The following is a 26,852-nucleotide window of genomic DNA, read 5'->3' on the forward strand; positions in this document are numbered from 1 at the left end:
TAAATGAAATATAAAATTGTCATACATGCTCATACTTTTCTCCCTAAATTACGATAGCCATCTAGGAAGTAAATTAGGTTTTGGCGTAGCGTGGCGGTGGGTAGGGCTTAGAGGTGTCTATCATCTTGGTGTATAAACGGCCCTACACTCAGCACGCTTCCTACTGCGGTAGTGTGCAGATTATGATTATTCTACTTTCCTCATTTCGAGCTGTTAAAATGTGCGCTGCAATAGAATAGCCTAGCCCACGAGTTGTGAAGTGCGATCTGTGATTAAGTTTTTACTGGGGAAAATCCACAAGCCAATTGAAATTCATAGGCAACTTTGTGAAGTGTACGGAGACGGAATAATGAGTGAAGTCGTAATGAAGCAGTGGTGCATTTAGTTCAAAAATCGCCGCACCAATTTCCACGACGAGGACCGCAGTGGTCGACCTAGCCTTGTGACAGATGAACTGACGGTAAATATCAATGAAAAAATTCGTGAAAATCGCCGACTTACCTCTTTCCAACGATGAAGACATGGCTTGCTACACAGCGCTTTGACATTGATACAGAAATGCAATCTTGTGTGAACAAGTGGTTAAAATATATGGCGGCAGATTTATTCAGAGATGGCATTGAAAATATTGTGTATCGTTATGATAAATGCGTCAGTTTGAATGGCAAATATGTAGAAAAATAGTTTAATAATGCGCCTTTCAAATGCATACAATAAAACTTTGCCTTACCACTATGTACATATTTTATTTTAAAATGTGATTTAATTTCTGGATAGCCATTGTACTTTTCGAATCCCCATCGAACTCAAGGTGAAATGTTTTGAGATTCACATTTTAGGCGAATTCGTTAATTAGATTCCAAATACTAGTGAAATATCTCAGGCGCATATTAGCAAATTTATAGCCAAAAAGAAGCCCGAGCTCTCTACTTGCAGATACAATCACGTGTTAAAGTTGCCATCATATTTTTCCGTTATTTTTTTGCCAACTGTATATTTATATACTAGGCTTCTGGGAGTTAAAGCAATTTAAACAATCAAGAGTCCTGCTCTCTGAAAATTCATAACTCCCACCCATGATATAATGAAACCCTTATCTTGTAAAAATACTACTAATCAATAGTATTCAACATGCCATCCTGCCGGCAGGGAAAAGAATTGCTCTCAGAATCGGCACTCTTGCAGCGACATGCCAATTGCGCACCAAACGATGATTATTAGGTCGATTCTGACGCTGCGACGACCACTGACAGTCGGAGTCTAATCAGAGGGGAAAAGTGTCGGGTGAGCGACAACGATTTCCCACGCGGAACCGGTATAACAAACGGCCGCGACAATTAAAGTGAGGAAGATAATTGTCTTCTCAATTAACAACTATGCCGACCGAAGCGTTGGAGAGTTTGAGCGATGCGCTGGGGGATTTAAAAATGTTCCCAAGATGAGCATAAGCTCGCACATTTGGGACAGTTTATATTTTGAAAATATCGGACTGCAGGAATAGTCAAAGAATTTAAATCCTCGACTAAAAACCACTCTATCATGCAGTTGATCGATATTTCGCCGTGGAGAGATATGAGGTTAACGCATCATGTCGTGTACAACGGACAACCGGCAAAGATTTGAGCGCTGTCCTCATTCCCAACACATTTTACCATTGACGCAAATCGTCTAAATTCTCTATTTTCCGATTTTACGGAGACCACCATACAACACCGACTCTCTCTATAGTTGATGCTATTTGAGGGTCATAGCCGACGAAAAGATTTTCTCACACCCACCAGTTAAAAGAAGGTGGATATGAAGAGGAACTTGAAATCTTTATAATTTCAGATAAAATAATTGCACGGTCTATCGGCGAGCTTACTTTATCGCACCAATTTTAGTGGACCGTGACTTCCTTAAGTGTTAAAACAATTCATCATACCGTATTATAACCGGATTGGTTCGAAACTTTGCAATGGGGGGAATAATATCATAATTATAAATGGAATAGAGAGAATTATGACAAATCTTCACGCTTCGGTTATACAGAGGATTTCTAAATAAACTATGGTGGAGATCATGGTTCTTCCATTTGCGCAAACTTATTATAAGATCACTTTTTGTGCATTTATATGCCTGATTCATTACTGAATTCATGATCTTAAGTTAAAGAAGCTGAAGAACTACTAATTTAATAGGTATATTTTCGTCGAGTGACATTAATGAGTGGGTTATTTTCAGCGAGATGAAGGAATTTACTAAATAATGCCAGTTCCGCGAAGCAAAACAACGCACGAAATTTGCCTAGCTACCGTTGCCTGTCGCATGTTTGACTGCGATTCGACGCCTGCGCGAATTCTTGACCTTCATCCCGTCGCCCTACATGGAGGGAAGCTCCCTTATCCTCCTCTACGGCCGCTTGCCCTTCCTGCCCCTTTCCGCACTTAACTCACTTCCTCGAGTTCCCCCTCCGCCATCCGCTGCTGTCGCCATCTATTAGCGCTTGTCACACTCACCCTCTTGTCCTCCATCAGCTGGTACGTGTCGTGCTCCTTGCCCATGAGATACTCCAGCACGTCGTTGTGGCCCTCGGAGGCGGCAAACCAGATCGGGGGCATACCGTAATTCGTCTCGCTCTTGGGCGACGCCCCACTCTCAACCAATAGCCGGACCACGTCGTAGAAGCCGGCCCTGGCCGCGCAGTGCAACGGCGTCCAGCCATTCTGGAATGAATAAAGAAGGGTCAAAGATCAAAAGCTGGGGTGCAAAATGTCTATATCAAAGTAGGATACTGATGTACGAATACGCATTGTACCAGGTGTGGTCCCTTCTACAGACTTTTAGCACTCTCAAACAACTTTCATTAGTATGTTTGATCTGTCCTTCGTATTTTCGCGTATGATTCTTACCATTCATTTAACGAGTGGATTAACAGGAGCCACATTTAAATTAAAAGAACCTTATAAATCAGGGCAGGCATAGAACTAGTTTCCATCGCTATGGCTGATTTCTTTCACATCTACATATATTCTTTAGTTAATACTTCATAGACCAAGGGTGGAAAGTACCTTTAAGCTCGAAAGCAGAAATAATTATCATATGAATGACCCATAACATAAAAAAGGCTATCAGACAAAACTTGAACTCGCTGTGGAAAATTAAGCACGTGCTCACCTCAATAGGGGGCTCATTACTGGAATATGCCATCATTAACGCTTCCAAACATTCTACTCGAGAAATTTCTGCTTGTTAAACTTTATGCGGGAAAGCAATTAGCAATCCAAACTTACTATACAATTCAGCATATAATAAAATTCCCAGCGGAGTGCCGATATTCACAAAATATGAAAGCGCAGCCGATTAGTTTATTCAGGTGTACGAAATCCACTAGTTCCAATTCTACGTGGGATAATACTGTGCTACTATTAAATTAATATAGAAAATTTGCAAACTTTCTTTCCGGTTTTATAATGTTTCGTTTAACTGAAGGGTACCTTTAAACTCCGATTACAGTCTAAAATCAATTTTATAATTGACTGTTCAACCCCAACCGATTGTTGAAAGTGCTAATTATCTTTGAAATGGCTATTGTAAGTTGAAGAATGTAACGTATTCATTATTCATTTCTATAGAACATATTGTAAACTTCTTCGTTAGGCAAAATTACACTTTTACTAACAGTTGGACATATAGTATAAATATATTAAAAACCTGGCATTAGTGAATTTGATATTGACTTCCGATTAGATGTATTCACTTAGCATCTTCAAGAGGCATAGGGGTATCAATTGATAATAAATGTTGAAATAGTTAAAGCTCCCTGATTGTATAGAATGGAATATACATTTTTTTCGCTCCTGCCGTTGCTAAATAAAATGTTTATAATATAGCTGTCATTATTCAGCGTAAAGGAAATTTGAACGTTTGCTTTAATTATAATTTTTGCTGTAGTTTTAGCGACAAATTTTCAAAATTGCCACCAACCGTATAAATTAAATCTAATGGACCGAAGACTAAAAATTTATGCGATTTTTCTTAACTGTTTGAGTGTCCTTTAATTCAATCAATTATTAAGGGCTATCATGATTAACATATAATATTTATTTTATATGGTATAAGAAAGAATAAAACCAACAAAGATTCGTTCTGTTTAAGGGGAATAGGAGCTACCGCATGAAGAATTCAAAATAAACCTTAGTACAAGGCTGAATATATAGAATATGAGATGGAAAACTTAATTTGACTGACACTTTTTGATACAGTTCAGTCTAATGACTTTATGTCATTAAATGATATAAATTAACTGCTTTCCATTGTCATGAAATGATTGCAAGAATTTGCAGAAAAATATCTCCGTGTCTATTGTAATAGCAGCCAATTTGGAAGCTTTTCTTGATAACTGTCTTTGATGACAAATTAAATGCATTTTTTGATTCGATACCATAGGTTCTGAAAAAAATCAGCTGATAACATTAACTATCTGCTTTCACTAATGAAGGCCTATTATCATGAATTAGCATGTCGATGCCGAAAGTCAACTATTGTATACAATACCCATTTAAGGACGCTTATTTTCACAATTTCTACCGTTCGTTGATGGAATCTGACATATAGTACATTTTCATTTAAGTAGCCTAGTAACTGAGATGCCGCTTTAAATCAGAATTTTGTGTTTTTATTACTCGAATAAACAATCATTTGAAATCTATCGTCAGTTAACTAAATTAATTCTGTATCAAGAGGCACCAATTGTCTGCTTTCTGCTTGTGGCGGAGAGGTGGATGGCTAAGTAGCTATTGCTGCCCGGAGGCCTCGAGAATAAGGGCTCCTAAGTTGCACCCCTAAGGGAAAAATTCTAGATAAACTCTGACAGGATTAGCATGTACATCACTAGATGCAACGATAATTTAAGGAAGCTCGGAGAAAGGAACTCTTCTCCTCATCTAAGAAGTGTTATCTTTAGACTCCGTTAGGATGAAGGTGAGCATGACCAGGTGAACGCTAGCGAGTAGATCAACATCAAATGATAGTCGAGCTTAAGGCCCTGGCGGTTCCGTTCTCTTTGCTTTTAATGACTACGGTGTGTCAGGAAAAACGTTTAGGGGTGCATACAATAAATTCCCGGTGGCAAGGACCGTAAAAATCCGAGCGTCCGTCGTGGGCCTAAGGGAGAGCTTACCTTATCGGTGGCGTTGATTTCACCGCCCTGTCCGAGGAGCACCTCGACCATTTGGTAGTGGCCATGGGTGGCGGCTATGTGCAGCCCCGTCTTCCCGTGGCGGTCCGCGCTCATCAGCAGATCCGCTGACCTGGCCAGCAGCAGCCCCAGGACCGTTATGTGGCCACCGAAGCATGCCAAATGGACCGGGTTGTAGCCCTGTGCCCGGCGAATGGCGTCAATCCCAGGAGCATCGTAGAGATTTTGAAAGGAACAGTATCGATTTCATTTTTAGATGCAGGTGGAGATTGTAAAAAAAGTACATCTGTAAGCAAACATAACTTTTAAAATTTTAACTGATGATACCAATTTCCATTGAAAGAGAAATAATTTCGAAAAACAAAGCGATGGAAAATGGCCTTTTCCAAAGTAAAATTGACTAAATTGGTTCTTTTAAATTCAATACACACAAATACTTCTATGCGTAATTTTTAGGTACTGCCGTGATTTTTAAGAAGAGAAGGGCATTTAACGCACAGCAGCATAACGGGATGTTATTAGTTTAAATGGGGTTAGTTTACATATACCCCGAAAATTGGACTAGCTTTTGTCCTTTCACTTTTGTGAAGGCTTGCGATTAAAAAGTCAATCGCGGTTAGACACGGATTTAGATGCCTCATCACCAATTCGTAGAGGTTCCTGAGGAATACACAAATTCGGATCACGACGGTTATGAAATATTATTCACATTCTCGAGGATAGGAAGGGGAAAGGAGAGTTAATCAGAAGGTAGAAGTAGTAGAAGCTCTACGAGATATAAATGAAGTGATTTGGCAACATTTGAGGTAAGGATAACTAAACTGGAACCAAAGAGGAAAAGTTGGGAGATATTGCTGCAGGAGAAACAAGACCTGCAACGAAAAGGAGGGCAGTTTATTACGAAAAGAATTAGGACGCTGAATTTGGTAGTAAGCCAATTTAGATTTACTGTAGGAAATCGGATGATGAGGAAGGGAATAGATAACATCCCTCAGACATATTATAGGATTTATACGAAGAGGAAAGAATTTTTTGCTTTTTCTTAGAAGAATTTGAATTGAAGAAAAGACGGGTAAGACAAGGGAATTGGTGTGGTTAAGTTCCTAATGTACTGGCTTCCCATCACAAGGAGCCGGGTTCCAATCCCGAAGATATCTTAGGTCTCCCCCAATCCCTACTTGGATGTCTAATGGAAAGCACCTCAAATAGAACACGTCGTTCGCCGCAGTGTGCATTGGAAAAATAGTAGAGCCCCTGGCGTCTTTCTTTGATAGTAAGCTAATGCCAAAGAAGAGTGTTTCATCACCCCTCCCTCAACCCCACACACTCCTACCTCTACTAAATTACCCACCTATCTCTAACTACGCAAATCACCTCGGCAGTCGATCACATCTCCTGATAACTACTGCTCGATTCAATCAAAAAAATAGTAAAATGGCACCAACTGAGGACTATGGGACCTAAAATAAAGTTTCACCAATCAAAAGGTAGTATCTACTCACAATCATCAGCAGAATACAGAAAAACAGGAGTTGGGGGAGCAGAGATGCGTTTGTGTTTAGTGGGGCAGAGACATCTTAGTAATATTGAGTTAATACGTAAAAGTATTATTGCACCACGGTAGACCTAATATTAGCGTGAATAAACTGTTAATCAGTTGCGGTAAAATTATTTACTTATATATTAGTAAGCTGGGCAGAGACAAAAAGTATAGCAGAGTTTAGTATGAAATTACTGTTTTGTGGGAGATTTTACTATGCTTAAACCTATGCTCAAAGCAATGTAGATTCAGATTCTGAAATTTAAGAACTCGGCTAATAGCAACAGTTGGAGGGATAAAGCACAGTCGAGAAATTACTGTTTTTTACAAGCAAGAGCAGTAGAAGTATTTAATACAAAAGCGGCCTGAATGCAAAACTTACTTATATTTTTCTATTTCTCGTAAGGGTATCACTAAAGTAGGCGTCGCTGCCCAGACCAAAGGTCAGGAGAAGCTCACTTTGTTTCGTAGGTGCGCTGTGGGTTGTCGAGTATTGTGGAAGTGTGTTCTGTCGTGACCTTGAGGTTGCGGTCGGCTCTTCGTCCTTAATTAATCTCCTTTATTAATTTAGCCTTGGCGTGTCACTCCTGTCTCACACTCACCTTACGTGATTTACCATTTCCCTGCTCACATTTTTACACAATGGTGATAAATTAACCTCAATTTCAGTTTGTAATTATCTGAGAGGAAATGACAAAAATAAAATTAACATTCTTTCCCATACCTTCCGAATTTTAGCGGAACTCCTTTTGTTCTACCAAAAAATACACTGGGGCGATACACTAAACATCTCGACATCAACTGTAGCCGTGGTATGAAAGGTCATACGGTCCCATAAACACTCTCCAATGCCCCGGGAAAATCTCGTTTTTTTCCAAGAAAAGTATTTTGACAAGCATTAGATTTTGAATAGGTTTGATATAGATCTGTCATAGTATTGTCCATTAAATACAAATTCTCTGGATGATATAATTTCAATTTAATTATTTAAATAGATTCTGTTCTTTTATCAATGCATAATTGGATTTTGAGAGAAACTCAATGTGGGCATAAAAAACATTTTGAACGCTATAATGAAACGTGACATGAAATAAGTATCATCGACGGGAGGAGGAAGGGACGTTAACGTTTGGTGAGGTTAACAAAGAGGAAATTATAAAAGCGTGCTATTTAATACATTTTTGGGATTTTTGAGTTCTGATGATGATTATCGCATTACGTTTATCTGTCACTGGTTTTGAATAGTAATATTTTTTAATAAATATTATTAAAACTTGAGTTCAGTATCAGCAGAGCGTGGCAAGGAGTGAGGAGTAACGCACTCTTTCCTGCTCTTATCCAAAAATAATTTTCAAAGAATCAACCGCAAATTAACTCCTTGCGCAAAAATCGGTTATTCTCGAGAGGAAATGTGAAGGGGAAAATTTTTATGCGTCACTACGCATGTCTATAAATATTTATCTTCCGCGAGCTTTCATTATTGATATCAAGTGAAGGAGTCTTCCAGGATTTTTTTCTCTCCCCTTCCTCCCATTGGGAAATGGGGCCCAATTATTTAACACACTGCGGCAAAACGTTCGCCCTCCTCAGGCGAAAAGACTCCCGTAAAACAGCAATGCGCAATGTGGCGGGACCACGGAGTTGTTTGCCCACACCGATACACGCATATTCCGTATATTTTTTAAAATTTTACCAACCTCACACGCCAGTAATTGTAAACCCCATTCATAAACGTTTAAATGAATATACTTTGTAACTTCCACACAATTTTTATTCGTACTACCGGTTTCAACGCAACGGCGTCATCATCAGGTACCTGAGCCCGAGACCATAGAACCCACTCATAAAATTTTCATTTAGTTTGAAAAAAGTTTTAACTGTCCTGCAAACTGGATAGTTCACCATCCTCTTCCTTATATGTGCTGTAGTACGGGATGGACTTGATTTTGTATGAACCCGTGTTAATGATCTTAAAAATCATTCGCCCTCTCCGCCGGCGATGTCGAACTTCCCGTGTACCCCATCCTCACCCAATGACCGCACATTGGCGGGCCTCTCCCCCGCCCACTTTCAAGTGTGACGCAATGAACGTGAACACCCTCGGACGGGATAGACCCATCCGCTTTGGCAGCCGCGAAACATCGCCGCCGCCCTCGCTTCCCCAAAGGGACATTTAGCGGAGGAGGCTAAAGAGGAAGAGTTGGTGCTGCTCTCTTAACACATCTCTTTTGCCCAGGGTGGGGCGTCCTTGGGATAGTCTCTTAACCCCACGCAGCCTCCCGCTTCTTTCTTTCCCCTCCCCTACCCCTTTCACTGGAGCTTCCTCTTCCCCCGCCCCACCTCCCCCCCTCTCTGCCAAAACGCACTGCGTCCGCTGTGCGAGACCCCCGACAACCAGCCAGCAAGCCGGGCCGTCGTGTACTCACGTTCTCCGTCGTCGCCGAGTCCACTTGCACTCCGGCCGAGTTGAGCAGCAGCCGGACCACGTTCTCGTTTCCCGAGTACGCCGCCAGGTGGAGTGGCGTCATGCCCGACTCGCTGCCGAGCTCGCCGATGAGGGAGGCGCCCGAGGGCGGGTCGGACTTGACCGTGCCGGGGATGTGCTGCAGCAGCTCTCGGACCGTGTCTGCAGAAGGGTGAAAGAGGAAATGGGAGGGAGGGCGAGATGAACCAGTTATCTTCTCACTCGGAAAGGAGATTTGCATTTGAATTCCATCGAGTTACATTTGTGCGTCCGCGAAAGAAAAGGGGGAGAGGGGAAATCGGATTTAATGTGGCATTTGTCCGTCCGTCTCGTGGGACGTTGAACCGTAGACCTAACTTCGTTAAGGCGATGACCGACGCTTAAGTTTTTTCGCGCGTTTGTTCAGGATTGATTATGGAAATTTTATAGAATCGAAGTGCGCCAGAGCATGTATCTTCACATTGTTGACGAAACGAGGTAACTAATTGGTTTTTCTGCTCGTGTGGGTGCCGTTTCGTCTGACAGAAGAACCAGGCATATCTCAGTTCGGACCAGAAATTATTCACAGTTGTGCATCAATCGCATAAATTCTCAAATTTGCATTGAGTTTTGACTACGGATGAAAATGTAAAAATGCGTTCAAGGTTACATGTGAAAAATTGGGCTCTCATGAATGAAATTGAAAATTTTGGAAACCTATGCTTACATTTACATTAAATTCGATAACTTATTTACTCCTGAAAATACGACACTTCTTTTCGAAACGCGATTTATTTGGTGCCACTGGACCGATTTCACTCAGAGGAGCGGATTAGATCAGCGGAGGATTCGTGAGTAGTCCCTGCGCATGCGACAATGTTTCCATGAATCCTGTTTTCCAAAGGTATAAATAAATGATCGTTTTAAATTAGAGCGGACTAGCGATAATACCAGTGTGTTACTCAGCCAGATGGACGTCAATGTGATTCAATATGAGATCACAAAAAATGTACGTTTTGCTTTTCCATTGGTTTTCCTGGGCTAAAATCCCAAGAATATACAAAATACTTCTACAATACACGGGATCGGACCCGGAATGTTTTGGATAACATATGGGTACTCAAATCGAAAATCCATCCTAGTCAATATGGATCTCTTTCTAGTTTCACCACTTTTGATTTTTATTCTTCAAGGATGCAGACATCGTATAGGGACAGACAGAGTATAGGGAAGCAGTCCAGTCCTCAAGCCACTCACTATTTGAGAATAATCCTTCAGTAAATATAACCGAACGTTTCGTCACAGTTAAAATTTACAATGAAAGACATCAAATAATGTACAGAATACACAAATAGGATATTTAGAAAGAATATAAATATCTATGTCTAAAAAGTCAAAATCCCTTTCCCAGGTGATTTATTGGTGAGGGCGTAGTCCCTCATGACCCTGGCTCGACTACGTTATACTTTAACATCTTTACTCAAGCCATGGTTTTACGCTGTGCAGAGTGGAATAGTCATTATCTAAATTATTCGTCTTATAGGTCCGGGTGAAAATCCCAGTGGCAGCAAATTTTCCGATCTAATTACGGTTTCTTATTGAGCACGAATGGGTAATACTTCAGGCATAGAACTCGATAGAGAAGTTCCATCAGAACGACTTTGCTATGATTTTAGTTCAAAATGACGCCTATTTGGGCGCCATGTTTAACTGCTCTCTACTTCCAAATCTAGCATTCTCATACGTACGATTACTCGCCTCGTTCTTCTCCTTTTAATAGTTGTGATCTTAATAAATTTATATGAGAGTGTAAGGGATGAAAATTGAAATTATAATTCTTAGGTTGCACATATATCTTATTCAGATACTTGGAACTAAATTGGAATTAAACTCGAGCCGAATTATCGCATTGGATTGAAGAAAATTGTATCAAGCGAAACGAAAGGAAAATATAGGAGAAAGAATTTATTGGAGTCTACTTCTCCGAGTTCAAATAAACATGAGAACATTAGGATAGTAATAAAATAAATATGAATCCAAACCTTCCATTGTGTCGGTGCTGACGAAATGTAAAGCTGGGATTTACTTAAAGTAGGTACTCTTAGGTAGAGAATCTAGTTATGTACCCGTGGTTAAAATTTTATTCGAAGTGCAACACGCTGAGAACCACTTTTATTTGATGTTTTTTTACCATTGATTTTTTTACAATGAGCAAGTCTCGGAGAGAATCATTGGGAAAATAAAGGATACAATAACGATATAAGGGACCAAGACTCAACTTTAATGCCATAGGGAAATGAAGGGATGAATTCCTTCTGCGCAAAAACTAATAGCGACAGACTGATTTCGCGGAATAATTCAGAAAATTCTCTCAAAATTCCCATCGTTTTGCGAAGCGAAACTACTGGCTCGGAATGGTATCCGATTTTTCACGTTAAATGAAAAGGAACGGATGAATTCATTTGTGAACGTACCTAGTACTCGGATCAAAGCTGCAGCGAACCTTGCAAGCTGAAATTCATATTGCTCGTAAAGGAATGTACATTTGACAAATAAAAAAAGCAAATAAAAATAATTGAAAAAGATAAATTGATAAAAAAGAAATGGTATTAAATTAAAGGGATTCAAAATTATTAGCATACTTGAAGATGCCGGCATCAGGCGCAAAAACGAGGACGAATAAAACATAATAATTTCGTGATTGAACAGTAAGCGTAGGAGAATCTTATATTAAAATAATCATTTGATATGTCGTATTTTGATTGAGAAAGCAAAATTAAGGAAGGAACTAATTCTAAAAATAATATCAAAGCTGTCTTACGTGCAGTGCTATAAAGTGTATCTGTGCACACCATTGTTTAACCCAATCCATCCAGACAGGGTAAAACCACAGCAGGAGTTGTAACTGTTCAAGAACAAAAATAAAATAAAAAAATAACCGCCAGAGAGAGCAAATATTGCACACAAGGATGTTAAAATAAACTAAAAAATAACAATCTTCTTTCAAAATGAATTAAATGCCATAAAGCTGAAGTGAAATTAAAAATTCAGCCATTTAGGAGGTGGATTGAATATAACCAGCTGAATATGCTAACAAAGGCGTTTGACCTTTGCTCAAAATAAAATGTTTAAGGTGATTATGTATTTTAATATTTAAGTTGAGTAATATTTGAGTTCCAACTGACCGAAGGCACAGTTATTGAGAGCGGATATCAAAATTGAGCAAGTCATTCACTTAATGTATCACTCAACTCGAAATAAGAAAAAGCTGAATCGTAGGTCTCTACGGTGGTTCGCAGAAGCACAGTGACATTAATTGCGGGGAAGCCGAATCGTACACACCTGCTTGTCCGAAGTAGGCTGAGACGTGGAGAGCTGTGACCCCCAGCTTCTTGCTTGAAATCCTCAGAGACTGCGTTGACCGTAGGACTTCCAGGACTGGGCCGTGACCGTTACGGGCGGCCATGTGGACAGCAGTGAAACCGGCCTTACCATAGAGAAAGGCGATAGTTTTTAGTAGTAGTAGTAGTTTTGAGGGAAGGCGACCGACAGCTAAGGTCATTTGCGCCATAGGGGATGGATAGGAAAGGATGAAGGGTGGAGAGAAACCCGGCGTCGGCATTAGCCTACTCTTTACGAAAGGCGCCAAGGGGTCCGCAGTTTAACGTCCCATCCGACGGACGGCGTACTCACTCAAAGTGCCCTCCACAAAGCACCTCAAGTAGGGATCGAGATACCTCTGAAAAATATTCAACACCGCCGGGATTTGAACCCGCGCCCTCATGGTGGGAAGCCAGTACGTTAGCCCCCGCACCATCTCGATCCCCGATAGTTTTTAGAGGAGAGAAAGAGTAAGATAGAGAATATTTGGTGACAGGAAACAATGAACCTCGAAATGACAACTATGCAGAAGACCTTGGGGGAATGTGAAATAACTTCGGCTACACATTGTCACATTGAACTTTTTTGCAACACTCATGAATAAATATTAGGATCAAAACGATATTTTACTACTTTTCTTCTTGCAATTTTAACCCCGACAATGTTAAAAAACTCACTCATAATTAAGTTACAATGAAAGGTAAAAATGTTTAAAATCTTTGGAAACAAATTTAACGAGTAATTTTTTTTCATTTTTTTATCCCCAAGTGATATCACATCGAGTACGTGAATTCAGTTGGATTGGCATAATTAGCCAATGCACAGTTGAATTTCTCTTTCAGTCCAAAGAGGGGTCACCAAGTTGGCCCAGTTTCATGATTACCAGCATTATACGTGCTGCGAATCGATTAGTTGAATGTAACCGCAATTTGAAAGGCATAGAATGACTACCTATGCCAATGCTTATTTCAACACCTTCAGATAATGATCAAAAACTAATAACTGCATGATAAGATTAATGACGCATACGAGCACAACAAAAAGTTTAATACTCATAGAATGAAACAAATTTAATTTGTACAATCTTTGGTTTCTAAATATTTTAATTGTAAATACTAACATGACATGATATTTATGAAATTTTGATTTAATGCGATAAAAATATTTGAAAATTCAACTGGTAAAATTATTTATATAAATTTTTTATTGTAGTGTTTTTGCACTTATAAAAGGAATAGTTTTAAATTATTGAAAAGTATTAAATATACATACATAAGAAAGACACCGATAAAAACCCAGTATTAAAGATAATGTATATAAAGGGCCCTTCTTATTCATTAGGTTTAAATTAGTTTCCATACGAGTATTTCTCGTTATGAAGGTGGTGGCTAAGAGCCACGACACTATTTGTAATGGAAGATAACTCTCACAGATGGCTGAGGCACAATCTTGCACCGTCTCATGAGGGGAAGAAAATTCTTACTTCCTAGGAGGTATGTTGAGAGCCGAGCGAGAATGGGGAGTGCAAGACGTCATAGTTTGAGTTTGAGCCGAAGATGAGAGCATTCTTGGTAAATTATAATTGCAAAAATATCACTAGAAATCATCTCCGAATATTCAATATTTCTACGCTGCGGGTTACGACTCACTTTTTGAAATGGCATCGTAGATCTAAAGAATGTTTAAAGGTCCTCCAATAAAAACTTTCTTTTTCTGACGTACATAATCATTGTAGGTAGTCTACTTGTTTAAGGTATTGGAGGGTTCCTGCCCATTACTGTACATTAAATGTCCCGCTGATTTTCAATTATATGCAAGTTTATTATTTTTTTCTTAAATTTTTTTCATACTTTCAACTGGCTTTCGCGCGATAATTAAAGAATGATTGGCTTTTCTTTCGTTCAACCACTTATCAAGCATCCTCAAAGCTTTAAATTTTGTTTCTCCTCAAATTATTTTGCCTCTGTAACTCCATATACAAGATATGTCCCAAAAGTATTGTGACTTATTTTTTCCCGGATGAACGGACGGGTAGCGGTTTCTCTGCCTGCTTTCGACAAAGGGGAATCTCAGAAAAGGCTGGAGGCCAGTGGTAGTTAAATCCCAGCCTTTCCAGAGAGCGTTTGTTCGCGAAACCTCTGAAACGTGGCCTCGTTACTCTCCGTCATGGACCGGTAATGGAAGAGCGCTACGCCATAAAATTTTTCAGGGATCTGGGAAAAACCGGGAAAAACTCATAATATACTTACAGCAGCTTATGGTGATTACGCCAAGGGCAGATCGGGTGTTTTTGAGTAGCACAAGATGTTTCGGGAGGATAGAGAAGATGTTAAAGATGCCGAACGTTCAGGATGCCCTTCGATCTCAAAGAGTGACGAAAATCTTGCAAGAGTGAAGGATTTGTTGAACGGGGATCGTAAATTAAGTGTTCGCGTGATTTCTGATGAACTTAGCAACTCTAAACGTGATGTGAATTGACTTGTGAGCGTAAAAAATGGGCATGAGAAAGTTGTGTGCGAAGTTGGTGCCGCGAGTGCTCTCGGACGAACATGAGGAAACTCGCACGTAGATCTGCCAAGAGCTTCTCGACCATGTGAGTGAGGATACAAATTTGATAGGGAATTCCCCCGCTAGACTTCTTTCTATTCTCCCGTCTCAAATTCATACGGCAAGGACGTGCTACTTTGAAGATTTTGGAGTGAATGTATCAATTCTGGCAATAAATTTTTCTAAATCGACTCAGTACTACTACTTTTGGGATTGAACTTGTACTTTCTACTGGATATTGAGCCTTCCAAAAAGACTTATGTTTTCCTCCCAATTTCCTCCCAAGGGTGGGCCAGTGGTAGCGTGTTCGACTCTCATTCCGAGGGCCGCCGGTTCGAGACCATTGCACGGAGAATATTTTTCTGGATATTCTGCGGGAGAATAATTTTCAGCGGTCGACGACTTTTAAACGCAGCACAAAATGACCCCACTACTGAGAGGAAGCAGCTCTCAGTAAAAGGCAATGATGGCGCAGATCAAGGAGATCGGCCCGGCATCAACTGCCACAGCTTTGGGCGAGAGTGATGTTCACGGAATCGGCCGAAGTACTGCGATGCGGAAGGCAACGGGAAACCACCGCATTAAAACTCCCGAGGAGATGCAGCCCTGCACCATGGAGGGCTGCAGTACACCAATTCTAGGATTGTAATACTAAAAAAAAGCACACCTAAATAACTTAACGTATCAATGAAAATTTGTGTAAATTGATTTCAAAATGAACTGCATGAGCATACGTGATTGCATATTCGAGATGAGTAGATTATAAAAATATTCCTTCATTGCTTAAATATTTATCACCATTACGACAAATGCCCGTTGAACATGACTCAGAGGCCCCACGCCGAGTTGTGGAACTTCATTGATATATTATTTTGATAGCTCCCCGGCTGAAGTAACGGCAACGTCAAGTACTTGGGTGAGCAAGTGTGGGAGCTCAGTGAATTAGATATGCCCGAAAAACCCCTATCTAATTTCATAGACATGGAAAACGTTTTGTTGAGCTCGATGGATGCGCTGAGTAATTTCCAAGTCTCCAGCCGTCCAAGCAAAGAGGAGGAAGGAGCTCACCTTGTTCTCGTCGGCGCAGGAGGCCCCGGCTCGCACCAATACCTTCACCACCTCGGAGTGGCCACCCTCAGCCGCCAGTTGCAGCGGCGTCGCCTCATTGATTCGGTTCCTCGCCGCAATCACCCCTTGACGGTCGAACTTCATCAGTTCTTCGATGACACGGATAGAACCCTGCATCGCCGCTATATGGGCGCAAGTACTCCCATCCTGTGTGAAGAAGAAAAGAGAAAGACTGTAAAACGAGAAATTCGCAGATCCACCTAAAACAGAATGGCATAAATATTTTCTCTGGAAGGAAGCATTCTCATTCCTTGACCGAGAAGCAATCCTCATCAGCATCAAACATCTTTATTAGCTTAACAATTAGAGAAATAGTGAAAAATATTTTCAAATTAAAGAAAAGGGAAAATATTTAGCAAATAAAAATTTTTCAAGTGACTCCTGCGGGGCATTTAACTCCTATATATAAGTACATAGTTTACATTAACAAAATAAAAATTTGTTAATAGTTTCATTGATTCTATTGCAATAACTCATACAAAATTTTGGTTGCCGAGTAACGATGCCAATTTTGATCCTAAAAATATGGTTTCCAAGAACTTTTGAAAATATCTATTTATTTAAAATCGGCAGAAGGACATTACGTGGCAGTTTATACTCAATTAACCGTCGAATCATATGAAATTCAGCAGCATTTGCTTAGGTAATGCTTAGAAAAACATTCAATTTCCCGAAGACAGTGGTATTAACAATCAAATCCTACAGGAAATAAAGAAAATGGCACTTCCCGAGGGAGAAAATGAATGATATCAAACATGCGGTCACTAATGGGAGAGCATATTCCTTGCAAGGCCAGCCAAATATGTCCGCAGGATGAGATATACCATCTTAGCTTATCTGCGTGAGAATATCTCCGACGCAATAGTAGGTTTGAAAATTGTTTTCCTCAAGAAATACTAAGCTTGAAATCAAGTTAATAAATGAAAAATATGCTTCCGGGTGCAATTCATAAACATAATTTTCATGAATTAAAATTGATTAAATTAAATTAAAATATTTTTGAAGAAAAATTCGTAAAAATGAAATTGTAAAAATTTACTCTGCATCCAACAGGTATAGTGGCGGAAATGAAATTGAAAATTTGTGTCACGAATAGTTTAAACTGAGAGGAGAGAGAAAAAAAATTACCACGGGAAATTCGAAAGGTGTTTCCGTGAAATAATCAAGCTGATCCATTAGCCCTACAGGCAGGAAAAACGAAATAAATAAATAAATGTGCAAAGACCGTTAATTTAATATCCTTAATTAAGAGGTTCCAACGTTGGGATATAATAATTCTCTAGCGTTTCCAAGAAATCCAGTGCACGACTGGTTTTTTTTGTTATTTCATTCAATACTATTATTTTCTCCACTCTACTCCTTGGAATTATAACAATGCATTTAAGTGGTTTACTCATGCCAGACGGTCTCAAATTTTCCGTGCATTCCACGTATCACTTAAGGGGAGTGGAGGCAATTAGGTCATATATATCAGACTGCTAAACACCGGAAATAAAAAGCGAGTTTATTTACTTTAATCATACCACTCCAATTAAAAGCCGCACCTTCCGTGAGAAGTTAGCGAAGAATCACAGAAAAACAATATTTGACATTCGGAGATGGTATAAAAACTGACGAGCTCTTCTATAGCATTGTGAAAGCATCAATTTCTCTGCTGAGAGTGAATAAAATGCCACAACACAGACTTACGCTCCCAATATTATTAACTTCATCATCCAAATATGGAACCTGTTACACGAAGTGTAATTTACGATCTTTTATGTACATATATGGAGAAAGAATAACTAAGAATGGGAATGGGTGGCAATTCTCAGATTGATAATTTTAAAATCGATAGAAAACTCCTCTTAGAAATATTTTATCGCATAGCCACGTTTCCATTTTCGTGAAGTTTGTTTATTTTCATATGCCCAATTCAATGGCTTAAAAGTTAAAGTTACATAAATCAGCAAAATGCCCAGTGATTACTTAAGTAGCAGTTAATTTCATTTTTTGCTTCAAATTCTCTTGGAATATTTAGAATATAGGTTGACAGTAATCAAATCACACCTACGTTTTCATCAGGTTTACCTTAAGCTGTTATTTGAGGCCAAAGTTCTCAAAAGTACATTTTTTTCAATCCTGAAGCAGCTGGTTGGTTAGCGACGAAAAGCTTGCACGCCAGGCTCCAAATGAGGGTAAGGAAAATAAGGAAAAAGGTTGAGAAAACCTTCATTCTGAGAAACGCTTTTTATGTTCTACTTGCGCTAGGTAAGCACTCGCGAGTTGGCTCCGAAAGGGGCTGTGACTACAACGGCGCGGTGTAGTGTCGATGGGGATTAGAGTGAGGGAGCGAGCAGTTTGTGCGCGCTGTCACGCGTGTGTCACGAACGCAGGTGCACTAGAGTGCTGTCGAGACGAGAGCCCAGAGGAGAGTCGTCTCTCATGGCTTAATTGAGTGCAAACATTAACGCTCCTAAAGGACTGCGCGTTACTTCCTCTCTCAGCTCTCTCCAGAAATCTCTTTAATTCCAAATCTGGCGCTACAGGATCCGCGTCGGTGAAATCATATGTGAGCTGCAATGAAAGTTTTATGATGGGTTTATACGGTTGAAAAAATAGGCATATTACTACGTGATCGAAAATAATTGGACCAGATCCTTCAGAAATTTGAAACAGGACGCAGTTAAGAAATTTATTGATAGAAGAGAAATTACACATAGCGAGAGTGCGCATGAGATTAAATCTCGAAAGACAATAAAAAAGACAGTTTGAAAAAAATTGAATTATGAAATGACTGATGACGGTATGAATGATGATAGATTTCAGACCATTTATATTTTTTTTCATCTTCAGGAAAGTACTGGGTAAATTTAACCGATTTACGTATTATTTAATTTAACCACTACCTTGGCTCACGCTGTATTCAAACAAATGCGGTAAGGATTTTCTTTCACAAATAAAGGTAGCTCAATAATATTTAGAAGAGTTCCAAGAATTATTTAAATCACAATATATTTTCAGAAAAATTTCAAGTGAGTGAAAAAAAGAAGAAAGTTATGGAAAACCAATTCTCATTTCTTATTCGAGGCACGATCTGCTAACATTGGACTATATTCCCCAAAATTTCCTAGTTATTAACTCCTTCGTATCAACAATTCATACAGTACTGTTGATGGTGATGAATATTTAAATGCTGACGGAAAACATATTAATTATTGAATTTTATTACTGAATTCATGGAAGTATATACGTATAAAAGGCGAAGACCTTTAAAGGAACATTTCGTATTTAGACGGAGGGAAATAGTATTAAGGAAGATATTTTGAAGACTTAATCTCATGTTCATATATTATTAAGAAGAAATTATGTCCCACTTTCTTAACTCATTCTTGTAATTAGATAAAACTACGTGAAAGTTAATATTTTCTTCTCAAATAAAGGGAACTTGAGAATAATGGGAATCACTGGAAGGGAAGAAAAATGAATCAATCAAAATGTGGCGAAAAATAATATCCACGAATTTTCAAATCAAAATTAAACTTACAAAACAAATAAAATTCAAATAAAAAATGGTGCGTTAATATCTAATATGACATTTATATTAAAGGCAAAAATTAATTTTAGCACGCAGAACTGAGAAGGCTGAAATTTATTTCCGTGAGTAATAACTTTGGGAAAATGTAGAAGCTTCAAGCCTTGCTCGGTACTTTGGCGAGTAAACTGACACTTATTAAGGCCGGAAGTTTGAAAAAGTGTCACCAAAGAAGCGATAAAATCTCAAGCACAGGGTCCATGTATGAGACTTAAGCTCATTGTTTCTACGACTCAGGTTTCCAAGAGCATAACTGATGTAAGAACAACATTCTCTTTGCCGTCAAAGTTTGGGCTTTAAAACTGACTAAGTCATCTCCTCATTCATTTCGTGACAAAATGATACACAATGACAAGGAGGAGAATAATTTTCTCCAAGCCTACGCCTGGTAAAAGGTAATATTTCATTCTCTGTGTTTTCTTATCCATCCGTCTTCCTCTTTGGCAACTCCAGCCTCTTCTCACGAAGCACAGAAACGAGTCAACAGGGGGAAATCGAATTAGCTCTCCCTGGTGTTTCATTCATTTTTTGAGATCTTTTTAACGCCACCCCTGCTTTCAAAACTCCAAGATTCACCGTTGGAAACTCGGGGTTTCAGCGTAGGAGTGGAAGGCGATCCAGGGTGCGCCAGGAATCTTACCTTAGACGCCGCAAGCACCAAAGAAGGTTGTTGCTGAAGAAAGAGTTGGGCCACTTCGGGATAGTTGTTCTTGGCTGCGGCATGGATAGGTTTTTGACCCTGGTCGTCCGTCGCATCGATGCTTGCGCCAAGTTCCAAAAGGAGTCGGCAAACTTCGAGCTGTCCGGCGGCTGAAGCGAGGTGCAAAGGAGTTTGCTTCCCCTACGAAGACATGAGAAAATGATTCATAGTATGACGTGCGTGCGTGTGATATATATGCACACATACATATACATATGTATATATACATGTGTGTGTGTGTATATATATACGATATACTCGTATATATATATATATATATATATATATATATATATATATATGTATGTATATATATATGTATATATGTGTGTGTGTGTGTGTGTGTATTATTTTTATACGAACACCCACATACACACACATACATTAACTAGGGTACAGAGATAAGGAACACATACAAAGGACAAACAGGCTTGGTGAGGAAGTTAGGAAACATATGATAAATCTGGTTTCTTAAAATGGTCATGTCTGGTTTAACAATCTTTTCTTTAAAGTGGTAATAATCGTTACCCCGTCAAGTACGGGATTTGAAATGGGAGGAAGCCCATTGATAAATGTTTCCTGCATCGACGGTTTTCTGCATTCAATTCACACATCAGGGCAACCTTACCCTGTGCTGCCTATGGTTTCTCAGAAATATCTGGTGCTCGAAAAATTACACGGATTGTGTGAAGCTGAGGGTGCTCAGAGGCGTATCAGGAACCAAACTCGAGCTCTCTAGTAAGCATATTATTGCTAGACTGGAACACGTTCCTATTATTGTTGAAATGAGTGAAAACTTTCTTGGTACTCTAATGCTCACCTAAGCTCCGTTAAACTCGAATCGGTGAATTCTGAGACAAAATATTTTTCTTGGCTGGTATAAAGTCTTACAGGAAGCTGAATTTTCATATCCTTCGATGTGCTTGTTGGTACCTCGTCAAATGAAACGAATCCCCATTTATCAGCTTTTATCACATTAAAATTTGCCAGTAGAAATATTTCATGCCAGATTCAACATTTCACAGCATTTCTTCGCACTTGACCTTAAACACGTACTGAGCAGAAGACAGAGAATTCTGGCATTAAATGATAACTATGTCCATTCCGATTCTCTTTTTTGGGCGCATTGGAATGATTGTGGTGAGGACACGAATATGATTCCACGAGGAAATTCCACAAAGAATTAGATATCTCATGAATATTCGGTGCGCTTCTCTTTATAAAGAGGCGGGAAGGAAAAAAAGAAAACATTTTATCTTGAAATCTCGTTGTAAGTTATTATTTAAGGTTAGAAGATGGCTCTCAAAAGGACAGCCAATGTAAATATATATATATATATATATATATATATATATATATATATATATATATATACATATATATATATACATATATACATATATACATATATACATATATACATACACATATATATATATATATATATATATATATATATATATATATATATATATATATATATATATATATATATACATATGCCAATAATGAGAAGTAACGGACAGAAATGACATTCTGAAACCCTAAAATGTCTTAGAATTTTAATTTGACCGATATTTGAATACAACATAAACCGATGAAATTTCGGTATTTCTTTTTATAATGACATTGAAAGTTTTGTAAGGTACTTAAATTCAACGGTTGGAAAAAATTATCAATTTTCACCTCAATGCATTATTGCATGCACAAAAAATATTTTAGATTTATTATTTCAATCGTCATCCCAAGATATACCCTCCCAACGTATATCGACTCGCCGATATGTCTTCTTCAACTCATTATTTCCTTGTCGAGGGTCAAATTTCATATAGGAAATATATCATAGAACTATAATGAAAGATGAATTCGCTTAACGGAGCATGAAATGGTGTTATGGTCCCTCAACTTGTCTCCAAATGTTCAAAGAGAACGGAAAACAAAAGGATAATCGAAAAAAAATATCAAGACGGAAATGGCTTAATAAGCGCGTCATTCGCGCAAGACCTTACCATTCTTCCCAGTCGTGGAAACAATAGACTCGTGAAACCCCGCGGGGCTATTCCGACACAATGGACCCCGAAGAGACGTAAGAGCATGCGGTTTGTACTGGAAGGGGGGTGGGGAGTGCCCTAAACGAAGGAAGCGGGAGGTTGAGAGAGAAAGAGAGACTGATGGAGACTATGGAGCTGAAAAGCTTTCCGAGTAGGAGAGAGAGGGAGAGAGAGAGAAGGGAGGGGTGAAGACGGAGTGAGCGGAAAGGACAAGAGCTCAGGAAATTGTAGAAGACATTCGACTCGTCGGATAAGCAAAACGTCCAAGTTTCGCGGAAGTTGGAAATGACACACACAGGCGGGGGTCTTTTGGGGACACAGAACAACGGTGGAAGGGGTAATAGCGGAAAGCCGGGGGTAAGAGAGAAGGATTGGAATTTGCTCTCGCCTCGTTTCTCGTGGAGCAATGAATAAGAGTCGCGGAAGGGGGAGGGAAGGGTATGTGGGTAAGAAGAGCAGGAAGTGGAGATGTGCGGAGGATGGGACGCTGGACGAAGAGATTTAGGGGAAACGAATTGAAAAGGGACTATGCTAGGACTTTATTTTACTGAGCAAAATGCGGTGCGAGAAAGATGATAGTGAATAAATTGATGATTAAGGTTTAACCTAAAGTTAAGTGAATTTGAAATCAAATTGAAATTCGATTTCAAATTTGAATTTAAACAACGGCAAAAGCCGTATTAAAATATTTATAACATCCTGTTTTCAACTTTAAGAGGAAGAAGACGTAGAGAGACAGTCAAACTACTCTCTTCAAAAGTAGAGATTAGTTTGACTGCCGGAAGCGAAGCGGAAGTTTTACAATACATTTTTACAACAAATGAAAATATTATCTCATCAGATTTTCACTGATTAGATGTCGTAGAAATGGAAACAAAGCGAAGGCTTTGTCATTGAAAGGAAAAAATTAATAATGTGATTGATGAATCTTATCGAGTTCCGAGATTTAGATACCAAACTCGAAGAAATATCTGTTCTTATCAGATAAGTAGTAAGTATAAGTAGTTTCCGTCTTCTTCTTGTCATGGTCGCTAAAACAGCTACTACTGCGTCAAGAGGAGAGAATATAACCGTTGAAAGAATTCTTTTCTTAAACATGTTGAAATAACTGTCAAAAAGATATGTTAGCTTGAATGGAATTTTATTTAAATGTACGGGTAAAATTAAACCGTGATGGAACAAGAACCTTATAAGTGTCTATCAGCAGACGAATTATTCGGTCGTGGATTTGACATGCCAACGTGATAGCCGAGGAAAAGTAATTACAATATTGATAATCCAGGACATTATGGGATTGTAATATAAAGCTAAAGTTGAATCGTAATTAATTATATAGGCCGTGGGAAGGTCAGATGAAGAGAAATTTTTAAATTGACACAATGACTAAAAATGTTGCAGGAACTGTAATTTAATTTAGTGCGTAAAAAGTGGGTACCTTTGTTTTATTGTACCAATTATTTCAAATTAAAATGACCTATATTTCAAGTTAACCTATTTGCATAACTGGACTTTTCTACCAGCTGTATTTATATCCTGTCACGCATTTATCTTTATTCTTTAGTATATCCTCTTCCTCACCATGACAAAACTACAAGCCATTTTAAAATTTCATTATCTTTTTCCCTGGGTTTCAAGCTATAATCATTATACTATATAACTATGCACCCTCGCATTTTTCAGCCACCTTTCTCCTTTCCTCCCTTCCCCATTAAATCCCTGTGTGTATAAACTCAAATGTGTAATATGCTTTTAAAGAGATACGTTATGCATTAAGAATTAGTGTACGACATTGGAACAGCGCTGGACAAAACGGCATTACGTTGACAAGTGCCTAATTAACAGTGATGAATTGTTAAACCATTCAAATAGATAACATGAGTAGAGGATTACGAATTCATCCCTTGGAAGTCCGAAGAGTACAAATGAAATTCTCAATGACACTCAAACGAACTAAAACTGAGTACATGTAAGACTTTTCGTACTCTATAGGATAATTGATTTTATATCGCCTATGCTGAATAGTAGATAGAGTGTTACCTTTGACGGGAGGGCTGTCATTTATGATGAATAAGTTCTACATTTTAGTACTATAGGTTATAATAATAGTAAAAATAGTAGTAAAAGTATGGAAAGGGAGAGAGAGAAAGCTACATTTTCGATAGAAAACATGTAATAATTTTTTGGCCTGACCTCTGTCAGAAATACAACCGGGAAAGGGAAAGGCTCCCCCGTGTTCCAATGAATGAATTTTACACGCTAATTTTCTATGGATACTAACCGTGGAATTGATTACTGTGGCAGGTGGCATAGAACTTTATTAATGTTAATCATTCAAAATGCAACTAGATTTTTCTCCTGAACTACAGGTTCACCGCAATGGAATACAAGAGTCTTATTCCCACGCACATTTAGTGAGAGCAATCTCTGGTGGTACTCCAAGTTGGAAACTACTCAACAGTTAATTAATGACGTCAACAGATGCGCAACATGACAATTCTCCATAAAAACGGCCTCGAAAAACCTCTTTTACCATAAAATTAAAAACAAAAAGATTTTATTCACAACAATTTTCATTTTCCATCAATTTCCAATCACGGTTTGCTATTATTTCTTGTAAATATGCGGATTGATCGTGAAATCCAATTCAAGTCATGACATAATTTTTTTTCTTAGAAACGAAAAAGAGTTGGAATGCAGAGAGCTCGGTGACATCAGAAAATTTGGCAAAAAGAATTACTCACGGAACGGAGTAACAAGAGAGGAGTTAACGAACAGTTTTAGGGTTATGTGCTAGACTGATGAAGCCATCTCCGTCGTTCGGAATAAATACGCAACTAGGCCAAGGTGGGAACCGGGGAAAGGGAAAAAGAGCTAGGGTGAACTCGCTGTCAGCGTTCTCTCAACTACGAACGGCAGCAGGGTAAGAACAGACTATCTCGTTGGATGGTAAATTTATTGCGGTTCCAGTTTCAAAAACAGCGTTTGAACGGCGACCATAGAGCAGCTGAAAAAAATCCCGCCAACTCCGGCAGGCATTTTGAAACGAATGGTCGTGCCCAAAGAAAACATTATAACGCCAAGTTTTCCTGTAAAAAATTCCCCTCTTCCATTGAGGCCATTATTTTCTTTAAATATTACTTATTAAAAGTACCCGATCGTAAATGATAACATAAAAAGCAGACTAAGTACATCGAAACCATTTAAAGACGGAACAACAGGGAACTCATCCGTAGAACGTTGACCCTTGTCCCTACTTACAACCCTCTTGGTTTAGAAGACGGAAATCCCCGGAAATTTCACCCAAGCCCCCGTCAGGAGAAACCACCTCCGCATTAATTGGATTTGAAGAGATTTCACAAATAAAAATTGTGTTGTGTTGTGTGTGTTAGAGACAGGGAGATAACGTGAAAATCATTCACCTACAATTACTGCCACGCTCTCTGTTATTTTTCTGGGTGGGCTCAAATATTCCACTCATGGGAGGTAAAAGGGTATGAAAAACGTTGGGAAATTACATACGTAAATATTAAGCTCGCAGTCCACGTGCAAAGGTACCCAGTTCTCTCACAGAAATTAAAGGCGTCACGCGAGCACCTCTAGGTGAGCGTGTGTATGAGAGAGAGAGAAAAATATTAAATGAAAATTTTTGAAATACGGAAAAAATAAAATTTTGAAGAACCAAAACGCGTCCCTTGTTGAGTGAGCGCTGTGGGGTGGGATCGTGCCTCTAAGGGGAAGAGGTGAATTTTCGGAGCGAAGGGAATGATAGCGTAAAGTGGGTCACAGGGAGGGCGGTCTTTGTATTTATGGTACCCACCCGATGTGCATGCGAAGGGTTTTGCCGCGGGGGTGGATCAAAGAGCGATCCAGAGGTCTCGATAATTACAAGAGTTGCCGGTGCGACGCGCCTAGGGACTGCACAAAGGGCCCGCGGCGGGCGCGGTCGGGTTAGGAGCGGGCGTTTGAGGACACCCCCGGCTATTGCTTACCTCGCCTAGAGGTGGCACTGGTCCTTACTCATTTGGAGAGCAATTACCTTTTAGCTGACGGTCTCGTCAGCGGCGAGTCGAAATTAATTCACGCACTTGTGCAGGTTCCATTGCTTTGACATTTTAACCCCCCCTGTCTCTTTACAATCATGCTTTGTAATCGTCCTCTCCACTTTTATTTGTCAAAATAGGCACCTATCGTGTGATGGCCTCTAAAAATTAAATAAAAGGTTGTCATGAGACGACTTATTGTACAGGAAGAAAGAACGAAGAGTTGAATTTAATCGACGATCGTAAAGGCAAAAATGCTTTATTTTCTA

General features: G+C 39.1%; 1 protein-coding gene across 1 annotated transcript in view; it reads right to left on the reverse strand.

Annotated features, from left to right (window-relative positions):
- Nucleotides 1-26,852, reverse strand: part of nompC (no mechanoreceptor potential C) — a 517,130-nt gene that overhangs the window by 41,409 nt on the left and 448,869 nt on the right. Inside the window, exons 13-18 of the mRNA XM_071598936.1 lie at nucleotides 20,433-20,633; nucleotides 16,159-16,365; nucleotides 12,505-12,649; nucleotides 9,146-9,345; nucleotides 5,162-5,359; nucleotides 2,499-2,705 (exon numbers count right to left, since the gene is read on the reverse strand). Of these exons, the coding sequence (XP_071455037.1) occupies nucleotides 2,499-2,705; nucleotides 5,162-5,359; nucleotides 9,146-9,345; nucleotides 12,505-12,649; nucleotides 16,159-16,365; nucleotides 20,433-20,633 (1,158 nt within the window). The remainder of the gene's footprint in view (nucleotides 1-2,498; nucleotides 2,706-5,161; nucleotides 5,360-9,145; nucleotides 9,346-12,504; nucleotides 12,650-16,158; nucleotides 16,366-20,432; nucleotides 20,634-26,852) is intronic.

Source organism: Hetaerina americana, unplaced genomic scaffold, assembly GCF_022747635.1.
Source record: "Hetaerina americana unplaced genomic scaffold, ioHetAmer1.1.p SCAF_10, whole genome shotgun sequence".
In the NCBI taxonomy this organism is placed as follows: Eukaryota; Metazoa; Arthropoda; class Insecta; order Odonata; family Calopterygidae; genus Hetaerina; species Hetaerina americana.